The sequence below is a fragment of the Manihot esculenta genome, chromosome 4 (genome assembly GCF_001659605.2).
Source record: "Manihot esculenta cultivar AM560-2 chromosome 4, M.esculenta_v8, whole genome shotgun sequence".
Taxonomy (NCBI): domain Eukaryota; kingdom Viridiplantae; phylum Streptophyta; class Magnoliopsida; order Malpighiales; family Euphorbiaceae; genus Manihot; species Manihot esculenta.
Window position 1 is genome coordinate 14,522,602 of NC_035164.2, and position 20,002 is coordinate 14,542,603.

Genomic DNA, 20,002 nt, shown 5'->3' on the forward strand with positions numbered 1-20,002 from the left:
AAATATAGAATAATAGATAGGATAATAGATTAACTATAAAATGCTATTTTTTTTATGATAAAGGTTAGTATTTATTAAATGCTTTTATTATTATGCACACCGTTCAATTATAATCACTTAGTTTGAGAATTATGTAAATTTTACCTTTTTTCATGATTTTTATCTATTATAATTGATTTAGAGAATAAAAGAATAGGGAAAATCAATATAGATCCGTCATAGCAATCATTAAAGAACCTTATATTTACAAGAGAAAAATGAAACCCCATAGCGGGAGAGAGAGTATGCATATAATATCCAAACAATGGCTATTGTATGTTGGAAAGCATCAAAGTTAACAGCCCTATCAGAAAAGAGACGACCCACTACGCAAAATCTCCATTCTCCGTGTTGCCCTACATTAGTATTGTCATCTCCCTCACCAATAAGGACCTTCCTTTGTAATTCCGCCTGATCTAATTGGCTGTAAGCTGTATGATCAAATCATTAGCACTTGGTGGTTGAGCCAACTAAATGTGGCAGGAATCAAGAACGCAAGCGCAATGGCAAATTTAAATGATCTATTTATGTGGTTCCTCTTTTTGGACCGAGTATATAGCAGGCAGCTGTGACTTCAGGTCGAGAAAGTGTTTAGCTTTATTTCATTACATGAGGGCTTAGCATGTAGTCATATTTGGTGATGCAGTGTTTTTCTTTCATAGCTGGGAGATTTGCAGAGGCTCACCTGGACAAATAAACCAGGATTGTTTCTTAACAGGTTGGTATTTGTATATTTTTATATAAATCTTTGGTTATCATCTGTTTAAGTTAAATCTTTAGCCTTCTTGTATTTCTTAAGACAAGTAACAGATGAGATTTTTTTCGTATAAACTAGTATAAGAAAACTCTCCACCAGAAGATTTTTGGAACTATGATTTTACAACGCTTTGTTGTATATATGTACAGCAGGACAAAATTCTCAATGAGATTGCCATGTGGCCAACTCTCATTTCAGATAATAAAATATATCTTCTGCCTTATTATGTGTTGTATTTCCTTTAATTAATTATCATACTTTAATTAGTAAATATCCTTTTTTTTTTCTCTTTTTCTGAAACATACTGAATCTCTAGTTCATAGAAGGCCAAGTGTCAGTACAAGAATGGGCCCCACTATTAAGCTTCTGAAAAATGTTATACTTTGTAATACAAAAAGGTCATTTAATAGGCAACAAATGATGAAAGACCCCATCTCCATAAGCTGAGAAAATAAGAAAAAACTTCAATATTGGAAGATCAAATCTAAAGACAACAATGAATTTCGGTGAGGAACAGCATCTATATAAAGTTGGTGAAGCTTTATCTTGGTATTTTCCACATATATATATTCACGTAAGAACTAATTGAATGGAGTGTTTAATAGCTGAAATTAACGAATAATTAATTAATAAATTTTTAAAATTATTTAGAATGTTTAATATATTTTTTAAAATTAATATATTAACTAATTAGTAAATCTTTTTCTTAAAGATTAATTAGAGACAATAATATTTTATTTATTTCACATACTACTAATGATTTAAATAAACTGTATTTACATTTGTCCACCATCAATTATGAATTCAAGGGCTAATATATTTAATTCAAGTATGAATTGTGAAATTGAAAATTAATCTACGTGACTATATAACTGATATTGCTCGGTACTATGTTCACTCAAACTATAGACACGAGTCGCTCGTAATTTCCAGTGATAAAATCTGATTTTATACTTATCATTTAAATCAATGCTTGACATCTGGATGATAATATTTAGATTCGGATCAATAATTTTTCATTCGGATAGAAACACATCATTTAGAAAATATCATTCAAACGTTAACTCTTTGACTATCTTATGAATAACTAATCAATATTAACCTGTTAATTATATATAGTGGTGAACAAAGTGAGTAATATTCAGTTGAAATTAAAAAAATTGATTGAATTAAATTAATTTAAAATTTTAGTTTTATTTTTTATGCAATTCAATTCGGTTTGATTTTTAATTTTAAAAATTTTAATTATTTCAGTTCGATTTGATTTTAATAAAAAAATTTAAAAAATTAAATCGAACCGATTAGTGATAATAATACGTTATTTTCAATAATATAGAGAAATTAAATAATATTAAGATTAAAATATTTTAATTAAATTTTAAATACTAAAAATAAATAGTAAAAAATAAAATATTTATTAAAAATTAAAACTGATCAAATCGAATCGAATTGAATTGAATGAGATCGATTCAGTTTGATTCGATTTTTAATTAAAATCAGTTTGATTCGATTTTTATAAATACTAAAATTTTAATTTTTAATTTATTCAAATCGATTTGATTTTAAATCGAACCGAATGAATAATCATCCCTAACTATATGCATATAATGTTAATGAGGATATTTAGTTTAACTTTTTCACCTAGATAATACATTTTGAAAGAGCTATTTTATCTGTTTGGTAAACTCTTTGAAAAGGCAGCTGATTCATTTTAGAAATTTTTTTTATCAGACTGATAATTAATTAGACCTTATTTTTTATTTAAATAATATTATTCTTTTAGTATATATTAATTATAAAATTTATATATTTAAATAAATTATTTATAAATATAAATATAAAATATTATAATAAATGTATTAACGGTAATCTTTATTTTTTATATAATTAAAATATTTATATATATATTTAAAATATTACTTATTGAAAATATAATAAATTTAATATGACTAAAATAATTAACATACAAAAAATTATAAAAATAAAGTCACAAAAAAATTACTGAATTAACTAAAATACTGAAGAATAATTTTTATAATCATCGCAAGGACAAATTGATACTTTTAGCTATTTTTTGTACGTTCATCACTCTCTTATAAATGAGGACAAATAAATTTTATTATTATTATTATTATTTTTTTCACTCATTTAAATATGAAGAGATTTTTTTTTAATTTTCTTTCTCTTCCCATTTCTATCCAAACAAAGTGTTAATTGGGAAATTTTGTTTTTAACAAAATATATTATTAAGGCACAAATGCAGATGGCTACAGAAATATTGACAGGCAAAAACCGCTCCTTCAAAGCTCGTATGTCCCCTGGTGATAGCCGGAGAACTGCCCAATCTCTCTCCTCCATGCAACTGGCGAGCAAACCAACAAAACCACTACACTCACCAAAACCATAGTTTTCTCTTTTGAAATCTCTTTCAGGGAAAAAAAAAGAAAAAAGAAATCTCTTTCTTTCTCCTCTAAAACCTCACCTGCAATGGCTTTCTTCTCATTTGGGCTATACCATCTCCAACCAACCAATTTAAGAAACAATCCGTCCGCTTTCCTTCTTCCCTTAATCTGTCTTCACTTCATTCTCAGTTTTGTTTGGCTTTATCTCCACTTAGATTAGGTTCAAGATTGCTTGGCAGTGGTCTTCTTGCAAGAGCTGAAGATAAACAAAATAGGTACTTTTGGTTCCTCTCTTCGCCATATAGTTTTTGCTTTCCCTCCCGCGATTACATTATAGGTACTTTTGGTTCCTCTCTTCTCTCTCTGTTCTTCCTCTGTGTCTGTATCTCCCTCAAACCCTTCGATTCGATCCAATCTGAGAAGCCTATGTGAATCTTTATCGTAATTTGGGGAAATCTAGGGTTTTTGCTTCTGAGTTTTGTTTCATTTTCTCGTGATGTGTTGGTAAATTGTTGATTGGAGATTGTTTTTATGATTGTTCGGGCGTTAGGGTTTGAGGATCTGAGTAAGGTTACGTGTTAAGTGGGCGTTTTTTTTGGTAAATTCAAAGATGTTTTGGCGTGGCGTCGCCGGTGAGTGCTTTTTTTTTCTTTTTCATTTCTTGAATTGTTTCTTTCATTCTTGATTCGCATCACGTATTTATGAATGCATCTTCGTGTTAGTTTAGCTTTTTTGTTTCCTTATTGTCCCTTTTTTTTTTCCTTCCTGGTTGCTGGGGAGTGTGGAAAAATAGAAGCAAATGGATATTTTGAATTCCAGTGGTTTACTGTGTCTCGGACCCATCGTAGACTGAAACTTTTGTCTGATTCATATGTATAACGTATTTCCCTTTTCTTTAACGGAGGTGGCGCTGGGTGGGGAAGGTTGATCATACATTTTGAATTTTTTTTTAAGGCAAACTAATAATTTTCTTTCACTAGATTTGTTAAAACGAAGAAGTAGCTACTTAGGGGGATCAGGTGTGCCATGTTGCCCACCTCATCCATGGGTAGCCTTCAACGCCCAATGTAATAATGGCAGTAAAACGAGACCAAATCAACTTGAAATTCTTTTTATCCAATGCATTCACACGCAAATGTTTTGGATGTTCTAGGAAGAAAACTGTGTTTCTATAAATTGTTGACACTTTAGACCTTTTGCTGATAGAGTTACACGTTTTGAAGTTGGTTTTCTTGGAACATGCTTCCTTGAATTTCTAAGGTTTCCAATTTCAGAAATTCATAATGTGATGCTGTACTTGTTTAACGACTTTGAAATTTGAAGGCATTATAATTGGAATATTGGAGATTGTACCTTCTTAAAATCTTAATTTATTAGCGGTGTGCATCTGGGGATTGTAAAGTCAGCATGATGAAAAGTCAAACTGCATTACTCTTTGTGATCACAGTATATGGGATAAGACCTCTGTTGGGAGTCACTATCATTTGTAAATTGTTATTGATCTGCTAGTGCTAACCACAATATTCATGTCTTTGCTGTTTGGACTTAAGTCTCACGCTCTCACTTTTGGTTGCATATCTATGTATAACATGGATACAACTGATTAACCACCTCTATCTTTTGGCGTGTGGGGGTGGGGGACCATGCTTGTGTGCCCACGATAAAAAGAATACTATAGAACTTCTTCTGTTATCCACACACACAGGAGTTAGGATATGGCGGTCGCTGGCACTTTGGGTGTGCTCACCATTATCTACTTTTGACATCTTTCTCTGTGTCTTATGTTATTCAGTTTATCTCTTCTGAGTGATGTAATTATCAGTCTGCCTGAGTCAACTCTGTGAAACTTGTGTAATCCAATGTCCTTTTTGTAACCCTAAATGCTTGAAAGCCCTTCTTGCTCTTAACTGTGAAGTTTGGATGATTGGATCCCTTGTTTTGTTTAGTATTATGAATTTTGGTTTGGCTTTTGTAATTTATTTGATAGTTGCCTAATTTTCTGTACTTACCATTTTATGTTTGGATGTGTTGTATAAATGCAAAGGGTGAGTCTTAAAATTTTTTTGTTGGATAATTTTGTGAATGTTTAAGGTGGAGACAATTTTGGACAAGGACAACTTTACACTCGAGGAGCTGCTTGATGAGGATGAAATTATTCAAGAATGCAAAGCTCTAAATGGACGTCTTATCAATTGGTAATGTCTTTTTATGGCTAATTGCTCTGTGCTTCTCCTTGCTTTTTCTATAAAAGTTCTCTTTAAGAATTTTGTTAATTGAGGAGATTTTTGTAATTTATTTATTGAAATTATATTTAAATAGAATTATAAATAAGTAAAATAGAATTATAAACAAGTAAAATTTAAAATTTAAATTAATCAAATATATTTAATTAGAAATTTAAATTTAAATATTTTATATAGTATACTTTTTTTAATTTGAAAAAGAGCGTTTTAATTTTTTAATGACTCTGTCTTTAAACAATGTAAATTTAAATTAATCAATATATTTAATATAAATTTAATTTTATATGAAAATAATTTTAATAACTATTAAATTTGTATAAATTAAATTAAAATGAATATATGAATTTAAATTATAAAAAAAAACTTAATTTAATTATTATCAAATTTATCTAATATTAAGTGTAAGCTCTATATATATTAAATGGCTCACATTAGCAAGTGATCCAAAACCAATGAGTTTTATCTTTTTAATATACATTAAATAAACGCAAATAGAAGCCAATTAGAGATAGTCTAATTTCATCTTTTTGTATTTAAAGAGTAGAGAGCAGGTGCTTCAATGTACTTTTTAGGGCTAATGGTATAAAATATTATGAACTTTGCACGCTCTGTTGATTGTGTTGCTTATGTGGGGTTGAGAACTTGAGATGGAATACAAGTAGACAACACAGACTCATTTGTAATTCCTTTCTCACTATTGACACTTGATATAATGAAAGTTGTACAAATATGGCAAGTACATAATAGATATGTGGGTTGTAATTAATATTGCATGAGAAGAACTTTATATTGGTATAATTATTAGAAGCATTGATCTGAGTTGAAAATTGTGTTTGTGATTGAATGAAGTTTGGGGGTTAAAGGTTGAGAGTTCATTGAAGTGAAATTTTATTATTCATAGATGGAATTAGAACCAGTTTAGGATGGAGACTCTAGAGTATTTTTGGTAGGAAAAAATGTCATGAAATACATGACAACAATTAATTGCAAAAATAAGAGAAGCACCACGGAACGTGACATCTCCATTTCGGTTAGTTAAATAATCTTATAGGGGTGTTGCAGTTAGTGGTATTAGAGCTAACGTTTAGGCCGTTCTAGGTATTTAGGAGAAGGAACAAGTATAAGCAAATGTATATACCTTATAAGTTAAGGTCAGGATACAACTCTACTATAGGTTTTTGTAAGTTGTCTAAGAATGTTATTTGACATTCAATATGTGTTAGAAGATAGAGGTGATAGTCTAAAGTCGTGATCGCAATAATCTATTCAATGTTACAAATGTGTGTATTGTAAGCTGCAGATTACATTATGGACATTGGAGCATTGAGTGGAAATTGTGTGCATCGCTTTTAAGAATCTGCTAGGATATGGTAGATGCCTTATATCTGATGCAGTTGTATCATGACAAGTTTCTAATTGCTATAAAGTGACTTCTAATAAAAGTTTATATCCTTTTAAAATAAAATACTAGAGACATCAGCAATAAGGTATAGGAAAATTCTACGATAGCGACAATGAACTCGAAAAACATAATTGTTTTTGTGTTGTTTCTCATTAAAAAGAGGAATTTTATAAACATTATGATATAAGAGAAATGAAAAAAAGGAGAGCCATGATTAGATGAAATAGGCTAGAACATGTCAGTGACCAATCATCTTGTTCACTTTTTACTGTAATGATTGTTTGATATCGAAACATAGTCATAACCTTTGAGGGAAATAAATTTGGATTATCATAATACCAGATTGAAGGGTTTTAAAGAAAGATTAATTATTTATAGGATTATAGATAAAAATAAAGCCACAAAAGAAATCATTGAATTAGCTAAGATATAGGAGAACAATTTTCATAAAGGGACCATGAGTGAATTAGATCCTTAATATTGTCAAAACTTGTCTATAACTTAGGATAAAAGCATACAGAAGTACCTAAAATGAATAACTTGGAAAGCTTGTCAAAGAAACGGCAATTAGCATGCTAATAGGTGCAATTTATGATATAAAACAACACTTGAAAGGCAGTGTCACAGTCTACATATAAAATGCAAGTTGGCATTTAAAGTTATAAAGTATAGACGAAGTGTCGCAACTACCCAAAATCCTCATTCACTAGCGGACTAAATGAAATTGTTGTTTGAAAAAAAAAAGGATAATGGCATAAAAAAATCCGAAATTTTATTGCTTGGCACAATAAATTAGGATTTAAAAATATTTAGCGATTCTTTTCAAATTTGAATTGAAAGTGGGGAGCATCTGTCGGTAGCAAGCCACATTGTATTTTTTCATTACTTGACGGTGGACTCTATGCTACACCTTGAATAACCAAGGTGAGACATTAATTCTCGTCCTTCGCACAAAAAATTAGTCTTCTCGCTTCACTACCATTTTGGCCTCAAAAAAGGAGATATTGCCTTCGTTCTTTCTCCTAACTCTATTCACCTTTCGATCCTTTATTTCTATATCTTCTCTCTCGGTGTCGTTACCTCTCCTTAGAAATCAAATATCTTTAAACCTGAGATTCTTCACCAAATTCAGCTGTCGAAACCTGTAATTGGGTTCGTCACGTCGAATGGTGCTCATTCAATTCCTAATCTCAGAACAATCATACTCGACTCTCCCGAGTTTGAATCGCTAATGATGAGTCTAGCTCACTGTGGAGAAATGGAAGGAGAAAAGGTTTACTAATTGGACCCTGTGACGATTCTCTATCCTCACGGACTACTGGTCGAGTTAATGGAGTGATTTTGACTCATCGAAATTTCACATATATGGTGGCTACAAGTCATGCGGTTTACACGACTCGGATGGCAGCTGCAATTTCCTTTTTCCCGTTGCCTCATTTTCATGTTTATGGTTTGTGTTATTTCGTGACTGCTTTAACTATAGGAGCGGCGGTGGTGTCCATGGTTAAATTTGATATGAAGGCAATGTTGACAGTAATTGAGGAGAGTAAGGTCACTCACGTAGCACAGACTGCACCGGCGGTGGTGCTGATGACTAAGGATCCTAGGTTGTTAGACGACTATGATTTGAGCTCTCTAGATATTGTAGCCTGCAGAGTTGCTTCGCTTAGGAAAAGCGTACTTAAACTATTTCGGCAATAATTTCCAAATTTGACTTTAAGTCAGGTTAGTTAGACACCAAACTTGGATTTTTAGCATTAACCGGTGGTTAATTTCTCACATTGGTTAATCAATGTGTAGCGTATGATCCACCGTTAAGTAATAAAAAAAAATATATAAGGAACGTCACGTTAGCCACCGGCAAATGCTCCCCCACTTACATTTCAAATTTGAATTGAATCGCTAAATGTTTTTAAATTCTAAGTTATTGTAGCAAGTAAAATCTTTTTAATTAAAATGCAAAAAATCTTTAAAGGTTTAAATTTTTTATGCCATTATCCAAAAATATATTAATAAATAATGTGGTCACTCAATCCATTATTCCTTTCTCATTGTTGACACTTGGTATCTATGAAGTGTTGATTTGAGTTGAAAATTGTGTTTGTGGTTGAAGGAAGTTTAGGAAAGTTAAGATTGAGAGTTCACTGAATTGAAATTTTATCATTCACAGATGGAATGAGGACCAATATATAGAGGAGACGGTGTCGAATTTTCGATAGGAAAACACCTTTTGATTAAAATTTAAAATCCTCAAAGATTTGGAATATTTATGCCATTGTCCCTAAAAATATTACTAAACAAGACACACTCATTCGCGATTCCGTTCTCACTATTGAAACATGACATAATGAAAATTGTACAAATATGGCATATACATAATAGATATGTGGGTTGTAATTAATATTGCATAAGAATAATTTTGTTTTGGTATAATTATTAAAAGCGTTGATCTGAGTTGAAAATTGTGTTTGTGATTGAATGAAGTTTGGGGGTTAAAGGTTGAGAGTTCATGGAAGTGAAATTTTATTATTCATAGATGGAATTAGAACTAGTTTAGAAAGGAGACTCTATAGTATTTTCAGTAGGAGAAAATGTCATGAAATACATGATAATAGTTGATTGAAAAAATAAGAGAAGCACCACCGAACCTGGCATCTCTATTTCGGTTAGTTAAATAACCTTATAGGGGTGTTGCAGTTAGTGGTATTAGAGCTAATGTTTAGGCCGTTCTAGGTATTAAGGAGAAGGAACAAGTATAAGCAAATGTTTATACGTTATAAGTTAAGGTCAGGATATAACTCTACTATAGGTTTTTGTAAGTTGGCTAAGAATGTTATTTGACATTCAACATGTATTAGAAGATTGGGGTGATAGTCTAAAATCGTGATCGCAATAATCTATTCAATGCTGCAAATGTGTGTATTGTAAGCTGCAGATTACATTATGTACATTGGAGCATTGATTGGAAAGTTTGTGCATCACTTTTAAGAATCTGCTAGGATATGGTAGATGCCTTATATCTGAAGTTGTTTCATGACAAGTTTCTAATTACTATGAAGTGACTTCTAATAAAAGTTTATATCCTTTTAAAATAAAATACTAGAGACATCAGCAATAAGGTATAGAAAAATTCTATGATAGCGATAATGTACTCGAAAAACATATTTGTTTTTTGTGTTGTTTGTAATTAAAAGGAGGAATTTTATATATATTATAATACAAGATAAATGAAAAAAAGGAGAGCCATGAGTAGGTGAAATAGGCTAGAACATGTCAGTGACCAATCTTCTTGTTCACTTTTTAGTGTAACGATTGTTTGATATCGAAACATAGTCATAACCTTTTAGTGGACTCTACACTACACCTTGGATAACCAAGGTGAGATATTAATCCTTGGTTAGTTAAGTTAAAATTCTTAATTGGTGTAGAAAAACATAAAACGCTCTCTTCCATGCCGTCACTCTCTGTCGAATTTATTTTCCCGACTTTGTCCTTCGCACAAAAAATTAGACTTCTCGCTTCACCACCATTTTGGCTTCAGAAAAGTAGATATTGCCTTTGTTCTTTCTCCTAACTCTATTCACCTTTCGATTCTTTATTTCTGTATCTTCTCTCTCGGTGTCGTTAGGTCTCCTTAAGAATCAATTATCTTTAAACATGAGATTCTCCACCAAATTCAGTTGTCAATACCTGCAATTGTGTTCGTAACGTCGGATGCTGCTCGTATAATTCCTAATCTCAAAACAATCGTACTCGAGTGAAGGTTTACCGATTGGACCCTGCGATGATTCTCTATCCTCACGGACTACTGGTCGAGTTGATGGAGTGGTTTTGACTCATCAAAATTTCACATGTATAGTGGCTGTAAGTCATGAGGTTTACACGACCTGGATGGCAGCTGCAACTTCCTTTTGCCTTATTTTCATGTTTATGGTTTATGTTATTTCGTGAGGGCTTTAACTATGGGAGCGACGGTGGTGTCCATAGGTAAATTTGATATGAAGACAATGTTGACAGTAATTTAGGAGCGAAAGGTCACTCACGTAGCACAGACTGCACCGGCGGTGGTGCTAATGACTAAGGATCCTAGGTTGTGAGACGGCTATGATTTGAGCTCTCTAGATGTTGGAGACTATAGCGTTGCTTCGCTTAGGAAAAGCATAGTTGAATTGTTCCGGCAACAATTTCCAAATTTGACTTTAAGTCAGGTTAGTTAAATACCAAACTTGGATTTTTACCATTAACTGGCAGTTAATTTCTCACATTGGTTATTCAATGTGTAGCGTATGATCCACCGTTAAGTAATAAAAAAATACAGATGGAACGTTACTTTAGCCACTGGCAAATGCTCTCCCACTTACATTTCAAATTTGAATTGAATCGCTAAATGTTTTTAAATTCTAAGTTATTGTAGCAAGTAAAATCTTTTTAATTAAAATGCAAAAAATCTTTAAAGGTTTAAATTTTTTATGCCATTATCCAAAAATATATTAATAAATAATGTGGTCACTCAATCTATTATTCCTTTCTCATTGTTGACACTTGGTATCTATGAAGTGTTGATTTGATTTGAAAATTGTGTTTGTGGTTGAAGGAAGTTTAGGAAAGTTAAGATTGAGAGTTCACTGAATTGAAATTTTATCATTCACAGATGGAATGAGGACCAATATATAGAGGAGACGGTGCCGAATTTTCGATAGGAAAAAACCTTTGGATTAAAACTTAAAATCCTCAAAGATTTGGAATATTTATCCCATTGCTCCGAAAAAATATTACTAAACAAGACACACTCATTCGCGATTCCTTTCTCACTATTGAGACTTGACATATAGAAAATTGTACAAATATGGCATGTACATAATAGATATGTGGGTTGTAATTAATATTGCATGAGAAGAGTTTTATTTTGGTATAATTATTAGAAGAGTTTATCTGAGTTGAAAATTGTGTTTATGATTGAATGACGTTTGGGGGTTAAAGGTTGAGAGTTTATTGAAGTGAAATTTTATTATTCATAGATGAAATTAGAACCAGTTTAGAAAGGAGACTCTAGAGTATTTTCGGTAGGAAAAAATATCATGAAATACATGATAATAGTTAATTGAAAAAATAAGAGAAGCACCACGAAACGTGACATCTCCATTTCGGTTAGTTAAATAACCTTATAGGAGTGTTGCAGTTAGTGGTATTAGAGCTAACGTTTAGGCCGTTCTAGGTATTAAGGAGAAGGAACAAGTATAAGCAAATGTATATACCTTATAAGTTAAGGTCAGGATATAACTCTACTATAGGTTTTTGTAAGTTGGCTAAGTGACGCGGAACCCTATGGCACAAGCCTCAAACCCACACGCACAAGTAGATATGGAATCCAAAGATCTGATAAACCCACCTCCTATGGCACCCCACACTTAGAGAAGCTGAAACACCAATGATTGAAGGATTTAGATGAGAATCTGACAAACGCCACAACAAATAGTTGATAAGTTAATCGAGATTCCTGGTGCAATTGATGAAAGCAAATCCTCACTCTCACTCAAAGCAATACACGCCAAAGGCATGAAAGAAATTCTGAAAAGTTTGATTAAAAGCTCTCTCTTACAATTGTTTCTTATCCTTATATAGTAAGGAGAAAAAGAAATAAAACCCTAAGACACTCTTCTTGGGCCTGACTTAAACACATAAGACCCAAGCCCAATCACACACTAAAATAACATATAAGTATTAAAATATAAGCCCACAACATGGCCCAACACTCTAAAACTTAAAAGATAAAATATGGCCAGAATACAAGCCCAAACAAAACTAAAATAAAACAAGTGTTTAAATAATAAAACTAGCAAGCCCATCATAACAAAGTTGAATCTTCACAAAAGCCTTACTTGATCTTGACTTTAGGCTTTCCTTTATGTAGTTTTAGCCCATAGGTTTGATTAGGCTCCCTCAGCCTATGATTGCAAATGTTGCACCAAATCTGTCCCATATGAGTTAAAGCACGCCCTAAATATATATGGATTATATGAATATGATTTTGAACTACTCTTGGATCCATTGGAATGATATAAGTTTGCTCCACACCATTGTTAGAAATTTGTCCTATTGGATCCGTATCACTAAGAATGTTATTTGACATTCAACATGTATTAGAAGATAAAAGTCGTGATCGCAATAATCTATTCAATGCTGCAAATGTGTGTATTGTAAGCTGCAGATTACATTATGTACATTGGAGCATTGATTGGAAAGTTTGTGCATCACTTTTAAGAATCTGCTAGGATATGGTAGATGCCTTATATCTGATGCAGTTGTTTCATGACAAGTTTCTAATTACTATGAAGTGACTTCTAATAAAAGTTTATATCCTTTTAAAATAAAATACTAGAGACATCAGCAATAAGGTATAGAAAAATTCTATGATAGCGACAATGTACTCGAAAAACATATTTGTTTTTTGTGTTGTTTGTAATTAAAAGGAGGCATTTTATATATATTATAATACAAGAGAAATGAAAAAAAGGAGAGCCATGAGTGGGTGAAATAGGCTAGAACGTGTCAGTGACCAATCTTCTTGTTCACTTTTTAGCGTAACGATTGTTTGATATCGAAACAAAGTCATAACCTTTTAGGGAAATAAATTTGAATTATCATAATACAAAATCGAAGGGTTGTAAAGAAAGATTAATTAGCTAAACATTATGTAAAAGTGGATTGAAGATACAAGAAGAATACACACACAAAATAAGTGATAGTTATAAGATGGTAGGTATGATTAAGGGGTTAGTTTAGATAGTTATTGTTTATTAAAAGTTTATCTGTTATATTGGTGATATAATTAGATTTTAAACGCTTTAATCGGTACAAGTAATTATTATTGATGAGTTATATTGATATTTGTTTATATATAAATTTGTGTGTATATATATATATATATATACATGTTTTGAATATTGATATCTAGTTTCTTAATAATATTGTGCAAAATATAGCTATGAAAATATAATTATTTATGTTTTCTTAGTTATTTACTGGATTCTAAATATAATGTGATAATGTGGTTGATTATTAGCTAGAATAAATTATGTTAGTATAAACTTTATGTTATTATCTATTGTTAAGAGCTACGTAGACCTGATCCTCTATTGGAGGTACGTAGGCAGCCTTCGGGTGCGGTCCAAAGATAATAAATGTTAAGACTTTAATTAGCAAATAGCAACGGTGTAAATTCAAGCTATATTAGTAGATTTTCACGTCGAATAAATTACTTAATGAAAATTTAATAAGTTTAGTATGACTAAAATAATTAGCATGCAAATAATAATATTTATAAGATTATAGATAAAAGTAAAGCCACAAAAGAAATCACTGAATTAGCTAAGATATAGGAGAGCAATTTTCATAAAGAGACCATGAGTGAATTAGACCCTTAATATTGCAAAAACTTGACTATAACATAGAGTAGGAGCATACTGAAGTACCTAAAATGAATAACTTGGAAAGCTTGTCAAAAAAACGGCAATTGGCATGCCAATAGGTGTAATTTATGATATAAAACAACACTTGAAAGGCAGTGTCACAGTCTAGATATAAAATGTAAGTTGGCATTAGAAGTTATAAGGCATAGACGAAGTGTCGCAGCTACCCCAAATCCTCATTCACTAGCAGACTAAATTAAATTGTTGCTTGAAGAAAAAAGGATAATGGCATAAAAAATCCAAAATTTTATTTCTTGGCACAATGAATTAAGATTTAAAAATATTTGGCGATTCTTTCCAAATTTGAATTGAAAGTGGGGGAGCATCTATCGGTAGCAGGCCATATTGTATTTTTTTATTACTTGACGGTGGACTCTACGCTACACCTTGGATAACCAATGTGAGATATTAATCCTTGGTTAGTTAAGTTAAAATTCTTAATTGGTGTAGAAAAACATAAAACGCTCTCTTCGATGCCGTCACTCTCTGTCGAATTTATTTTTCCGACTTCGTCCTTCGCACAAAAAATTAGACTTCTCGCTTCACCACCATTTTGGCTTCAGAAAAGTAGATATTGCCTTTGTTCTTTCTCCTAACTCTATTCACCTTTCGATTCTTTATTTCTGTATCTTCTCTCTCGGTGTCGTTAGGTCTCCTTAAGAATCAATTATCTTTAAACATGAGATTCTCCACCAAATTCAGCTGTCAATACCTGCAATTGTGTTCGTAACGTCGAATGCTGCTCGTATAATTCCTAATCTCAAAACAATCGTACTTGAGGGAAGGTTTACCGATTGGACCCTGCGATGTCTCTATCCTCACGGACTACTGGTCGAGTTGATGGAGTGGTTTTGACTCATCGAAATTTCACATGTATAGTGGCTGTAAGTCATGAGGTTTACACGACCTGGATGGCAGCTGCAACTTCCTTTTGCCTTATTTTCATGTTTATGGTTTATGTTATTTCGTGAGGGCTTTAACTATGGGAGCAACGGTGGTGTCCATAGGTAAATTTGATATGAAGACAATGTTGACAGTAATTTTGGAGCGAAAGGTCACTCACGTAGCACAGACTGCACCGGCGGTGGTGCTGATGACTAAGGATCCTAGGTTGTGAGACGGCTATGATTTGAGCTCTCTAGATGTTGGAGACTATAGCGTTGCTTCGCTTAGGAAAAGCATAGTTGAATTGTTCCGGCAACAATTTCCAAATTTGACTTTAAGTCAGGTTAGTTAAACACCAAACTTGGATTTTTACCATTAACTTGCAGTTAATTTCTCACATTGGTTATTCAATGTGTAGCGTATAATCCACCGTTAAGTAATAAAAAAATACAGATGGAACGTTACTTTAGCCACCGGCAAATGCTCTCCCACTTACATTTCAAATTTGAATTGAATTGCTAAATGTTTTTAAATTCTAAGTTATTGTAACAAGTAACATCTTTTTAATTAAAATGCAAAAAATCTTTAAAAGTTTAAATTTTTTATGCCATTATCCAAAAATATATTAATAAATAATGTGGTCACTCAATCCATTATTCCTTTCTCATTGTTGACACTTGGTATCTATGAAGTGTTGATTTGATTTGAAAATTGTGTTTGTGGTTGAAGGAAGTTTAGGAAAGTTAAGATTGAGAGTTCACTGAATTGAAATTTTATCATTCACAGATGGAATGAGGACCAATATATAGAGGAGACGGTGCCGAATTTTCGATAGGAAAAAACCTTTGGATTAAAACTTAAAATCCTCAAAGATTTGGAATATTTATCCCATTGCTTCGAAAAAATATTACTAAACAAGACACACTCATTCGTGATTCCTTTCTCACTATTGAGACTTGACATATAGAAAATTGTATAAATATGGCATGTACATAATAGATATGTGGGTTGTAATTAATATTGCATGAGAAGAGTTTATTTTGGTATAATTATTAGAAAGGGCATTATGGAGCAAGCTGAATTCAAATAGGCGCGGTCATAATGATCCTTGGTTTTTACCCCCTCGACAGTTGGGGCAATAACTGCCGAGAAGGTAAAGGGGCAATTGATGACCGCTGGGTTTCTCCACCCCGGTCAAAGGCCAAGCCCGCGAGAAAGGCTCATCATCCGAAAGCCCACACATCCTCTGCACTGACAGGTCCGGCCCATTCGATCCTCGATACTAGGCCCCCTCTGAATTTCTCAGCCAGGTCGGCCCAGCCTTCACTGCTCCACGGGCCGGCCCCCTTTGGGCCCAGCTTTGTTCCTATCTTCCGGCCTAGCCCGGAATCAGGAGGAAGATTCATCCACCTGCCTTGTAGGTCCATATACACACGAACAGGGAGAATCAAAGGCCGTTACGCATGGAGCAGAGATCTGATTCGCTCGTACGCTCGTATCAACGTAGCAGGGACAGGTGGACCAATGATAGACGTTCTGTTAGCACGTCACTAGCAGACAAAAGGAAACATATAAAAGGAGAAATATTCTCCTCTATGTAGAAGTTTTTCCAGTTTTACAGAACCTATTGTAAACCCTATTTTCTGGATCTCAAATCATCAAAATATAATTAATTTAAATAGAAAATCAATCTAACCCATTAAATTAATTTTTTATAATATTAATAAATTCTTACATTATTTTAAATTAAAGAAATAGTGAATAAATAGAATGTTAATATAATAATAATATAAGTTTTAGTTGCTATAAATAGATATGCAAATTGTAGTTTCATATTAAAAGTTAATTAAGAATTGATATATTAATAGATTTAGTTTATTAAATTTATAAATACTAATTAGAAGTATACATATTTTGTTTATTAATATATAGAATGAGGATTTATTCAGATTGGAAAAAAAAGTAAATAATTGACTTTTTAATCAATATTATATGTAAATCTTTATTTAAATAGTAATTTTAAAATATTAAGTTGTTTCTTAGAATTTTATTTAAAATAATAATAAAATAAAACTTAATTATAAATAGAATTAAGTATTTTAAGTCTATATAAATTTTAAAATATTTTAAGTATAAAAATTAAAATAATTAATTAAAATTAAATAATTAATTAAATTTAATCCTGCATATTAATAGAATACTTCATATATAGAATTTATCAATTAATTATTATATACAATTTAATTTTAAGTATAATTTTAATAAATTCTCATTTAAATAGGTTTATACCTACTTTGCTTTGAGATAGATATTTTAAATGGAAAATGTTCTATTTATAAATATTAAAATGTAAACTTCGATTTAATTTTTTAAATCATTGAATAAAAATTAATTATAATTATAATCAAAATAGTTATTGTCCTTTTTTTCTGCTTTTATATAGTATAAATTGTTAGCTGTAAGTTATAATTTTTTATTTAAAATTAATTTATAAATATTAAATAAAATATCTTTTAATATAATTATCATACTATAATTTGTTTTCAAAAATATAAGCTTCCATTTAATTTTTCAAACTATTAAATAACAAATAATTATAATAAAATAAAAGTCCTAAAAATAAATTAAAATTCATATTTAATTATAAAAGAAAACAATAAAGTGTATTTCAAATAAATTTAACATAAATATAAAATAATTAAAATTAATCTTTAACAAATTATAATTTAAATATAAATTACTTTAATCGGTTAAAATTTTATTTTGTAAATTTATATTTTTTAATAACTAATTAATAATTTTTAACTATTAAATTATTTTTTAGAATTTAATTTAAAATAATAATAAAATAAAACTTAAATATAAATAGAATAAAAATTATAGAATAGATAGATATAGATTATAGAATTACTAAATAGATAGATAGACGTAGATTATAGATATTATATGTATACTCTCTCTCCCGCTATGGGGTTTCATTTTTCTCTTGTAAATACAAGGTTCTTTAATGATGCTATGACAGATCTAATCATTATCATTTTTCTATTCTCTATATTTCTCTTTTGTCCCTCTCTCTTTTCATCATTTTTAAATCCTAATTTCAATCATTCTAGTTTCATCTTTTTTTTAAATTTTATTTTTTCTTTTTTCGGCATGGCTCAACCACCAAGTGCTAATGATTTGATCATACAGTTTACCGCCCAATTAGATCAGGCGGAATTACAACGGAGGGTCCTTATTGGTGAGGGATATGACAATACTAATGTAGGGCAACACGGAGAATGGAGATTTTGCGTAGTGGGTCGTCTCTTTTCTGATAGGGCTGTTAACTTTGATGCTTTCCAACATACAATGGCCATTGCTTGGAGACCTGATCCTGGGATGTTTGTCAAAGAACTGGACAATAATGTTTTCATTTTTTAGTTTTTCCATGCCTACGGCATTACAAAGGTTTTGAATGATGGTCCATGAACTACCTAATTAGGAGTAAATTACGTAATCATAGGGATTTGTATAACTAACAGATCTGATATATATTATTTTGTGTACATGTTTATTTTATTTCCTTAGAATAGGATTCCTTCTTTTTTCTCTCCTGATTTTGTATTGTAAATATATCTATATATAACCTCCTTTTCAGAGAAGAATACACAACAACTGAATCATTCACGGATTCCATCGTTCAACAAGATGAAATTGCTAAAATTTAGATTTTTAGGTTAACATAATTTTTTTATTGTAATATTAGAAAAATATCACATATTAGTAATTGTTATAGTATATTTTAATTGTTTATAATTAGGTTGATATTGTAAAAATATTTTTTTTAAAAATTATCGTATGTTTTACTTGATAAATTAAGTTATAGAGATAACAATAAGGAAAAAATTTAATAAACTAGTACTTTAAATTTATATGAATGTATATAAAATAAAAATTATATAGAGATATTTAACATAATAAAAAACGAAAAATTAAAAATAAAATGCTGAAATTTTTTTATATATGCCGATTAAAAATATTTTAATTTGGGTTGAAATTGCTAAAATTTAGATTTTTAAGTTTATATAATTTTTTTATTATAATATTAAAAATATATCACATATTATTAATTGTTATTTTATATTTTAATTGTTTATAATTTGGTTGGTACGATAAAACAATTTTTTAAAAAATTATTATATATTTTGCTTATAAATTAATTGATAGAGATTGAAGTGGGTAAAAAGAAATTTAATAAATAAATAATTTAAATTTATATGGATGCACGTTATAAAAATTATAGAGATATTTAATGTGATTGAAGTGGGTAAAAAGAAATTTAATAAATAAATAATTTAAATTTATATGGATCTACGTTATAAAAACTATAAAGAGATATTTAATGTGATAAAAAATATGAAAATTTTAAAAATAAAATGCTGAAAATTTTTTTATATGATGATTGAAAATATTTTAAATTTAGATGATATTGCAAAAATTCTGATTTTTAAGTTAATATAATTTTTTTGTTGCAATATTAGAAAAATATTATATACTATTAATTATTATCGTAAATTTCAATTGTTTATAATTAGATTGGTATTGTAAAAATATTTTTAAAAAAATTATTATATATTTTTACTTTATAAATTAATTTATATGGATCGTAGTGGATAAAAAAATTAATAAATAAGTGATTTAGAATTTAATAAATAAGTTGTTTAAATTTACATGAATATAAGTTGAAAAAAATTATATAAAAATATTTAATGTGATAAAAAAAATATATAATTTTTATTGTAATATTAGAAAAATATCACATA

General features: G+C 30.2%; 1 protein-coding gene and 1 pseudogene across 1 annotated transcript; both read left to right on the forward strand.

Annotated features, from left to right (window-relative positions):
- The first annotated feature begins 3,031 nt into the window (after positions 1–3,031).
- Positions 3,032–20,002, forward strand: part of LOC110617381 — a 180,563-nt pseudogene continuing 163,592 nt past the window's right edge.
- On the forward strand, positions 3,060–8,544 carry LOC122723452 (4-coumarate--CoA ligase-like 9). Its single transcript, XM_043955595.1, has 5 exons — positions 3,060–3,161; positions 3,388–3,473; positions 4,991–5,009; positions 5,290–5,393; positions 8,109–8,544. The coding sequence occupies exons 1-5, from the start codon at positions 3,060–3,062 to the stop codon at positions 8,542–8,544; spliced, it is 747 nt and encodes a 248-aa protein (XP_043811530.1).

Bases quoted from the DNA above. Each gene is read 5' to 3' on its own strand.
- LOC122723452 (XM_043955595.1), top strand. From the start codon at position 3,060: ATGGCTACAGAAATATTGACAGGCAAAAACCGCTCCTTCAAAGCTCGT. The intron at 3,162-3,387 runs GCGAGCAAACCA...CTTCATTCTCAG, and splicing joins CTCTCTCCTCCATGCAACTG to TTTTGTTTGGCTTTATCTCC. The intron at 5,394-8,108 runs GTAATGTCTTTT...GAGAAATGGAAG, and splicing joins AATGGACGTCTTATCAATTG to GAGAAAAGGTTTACTAATTG.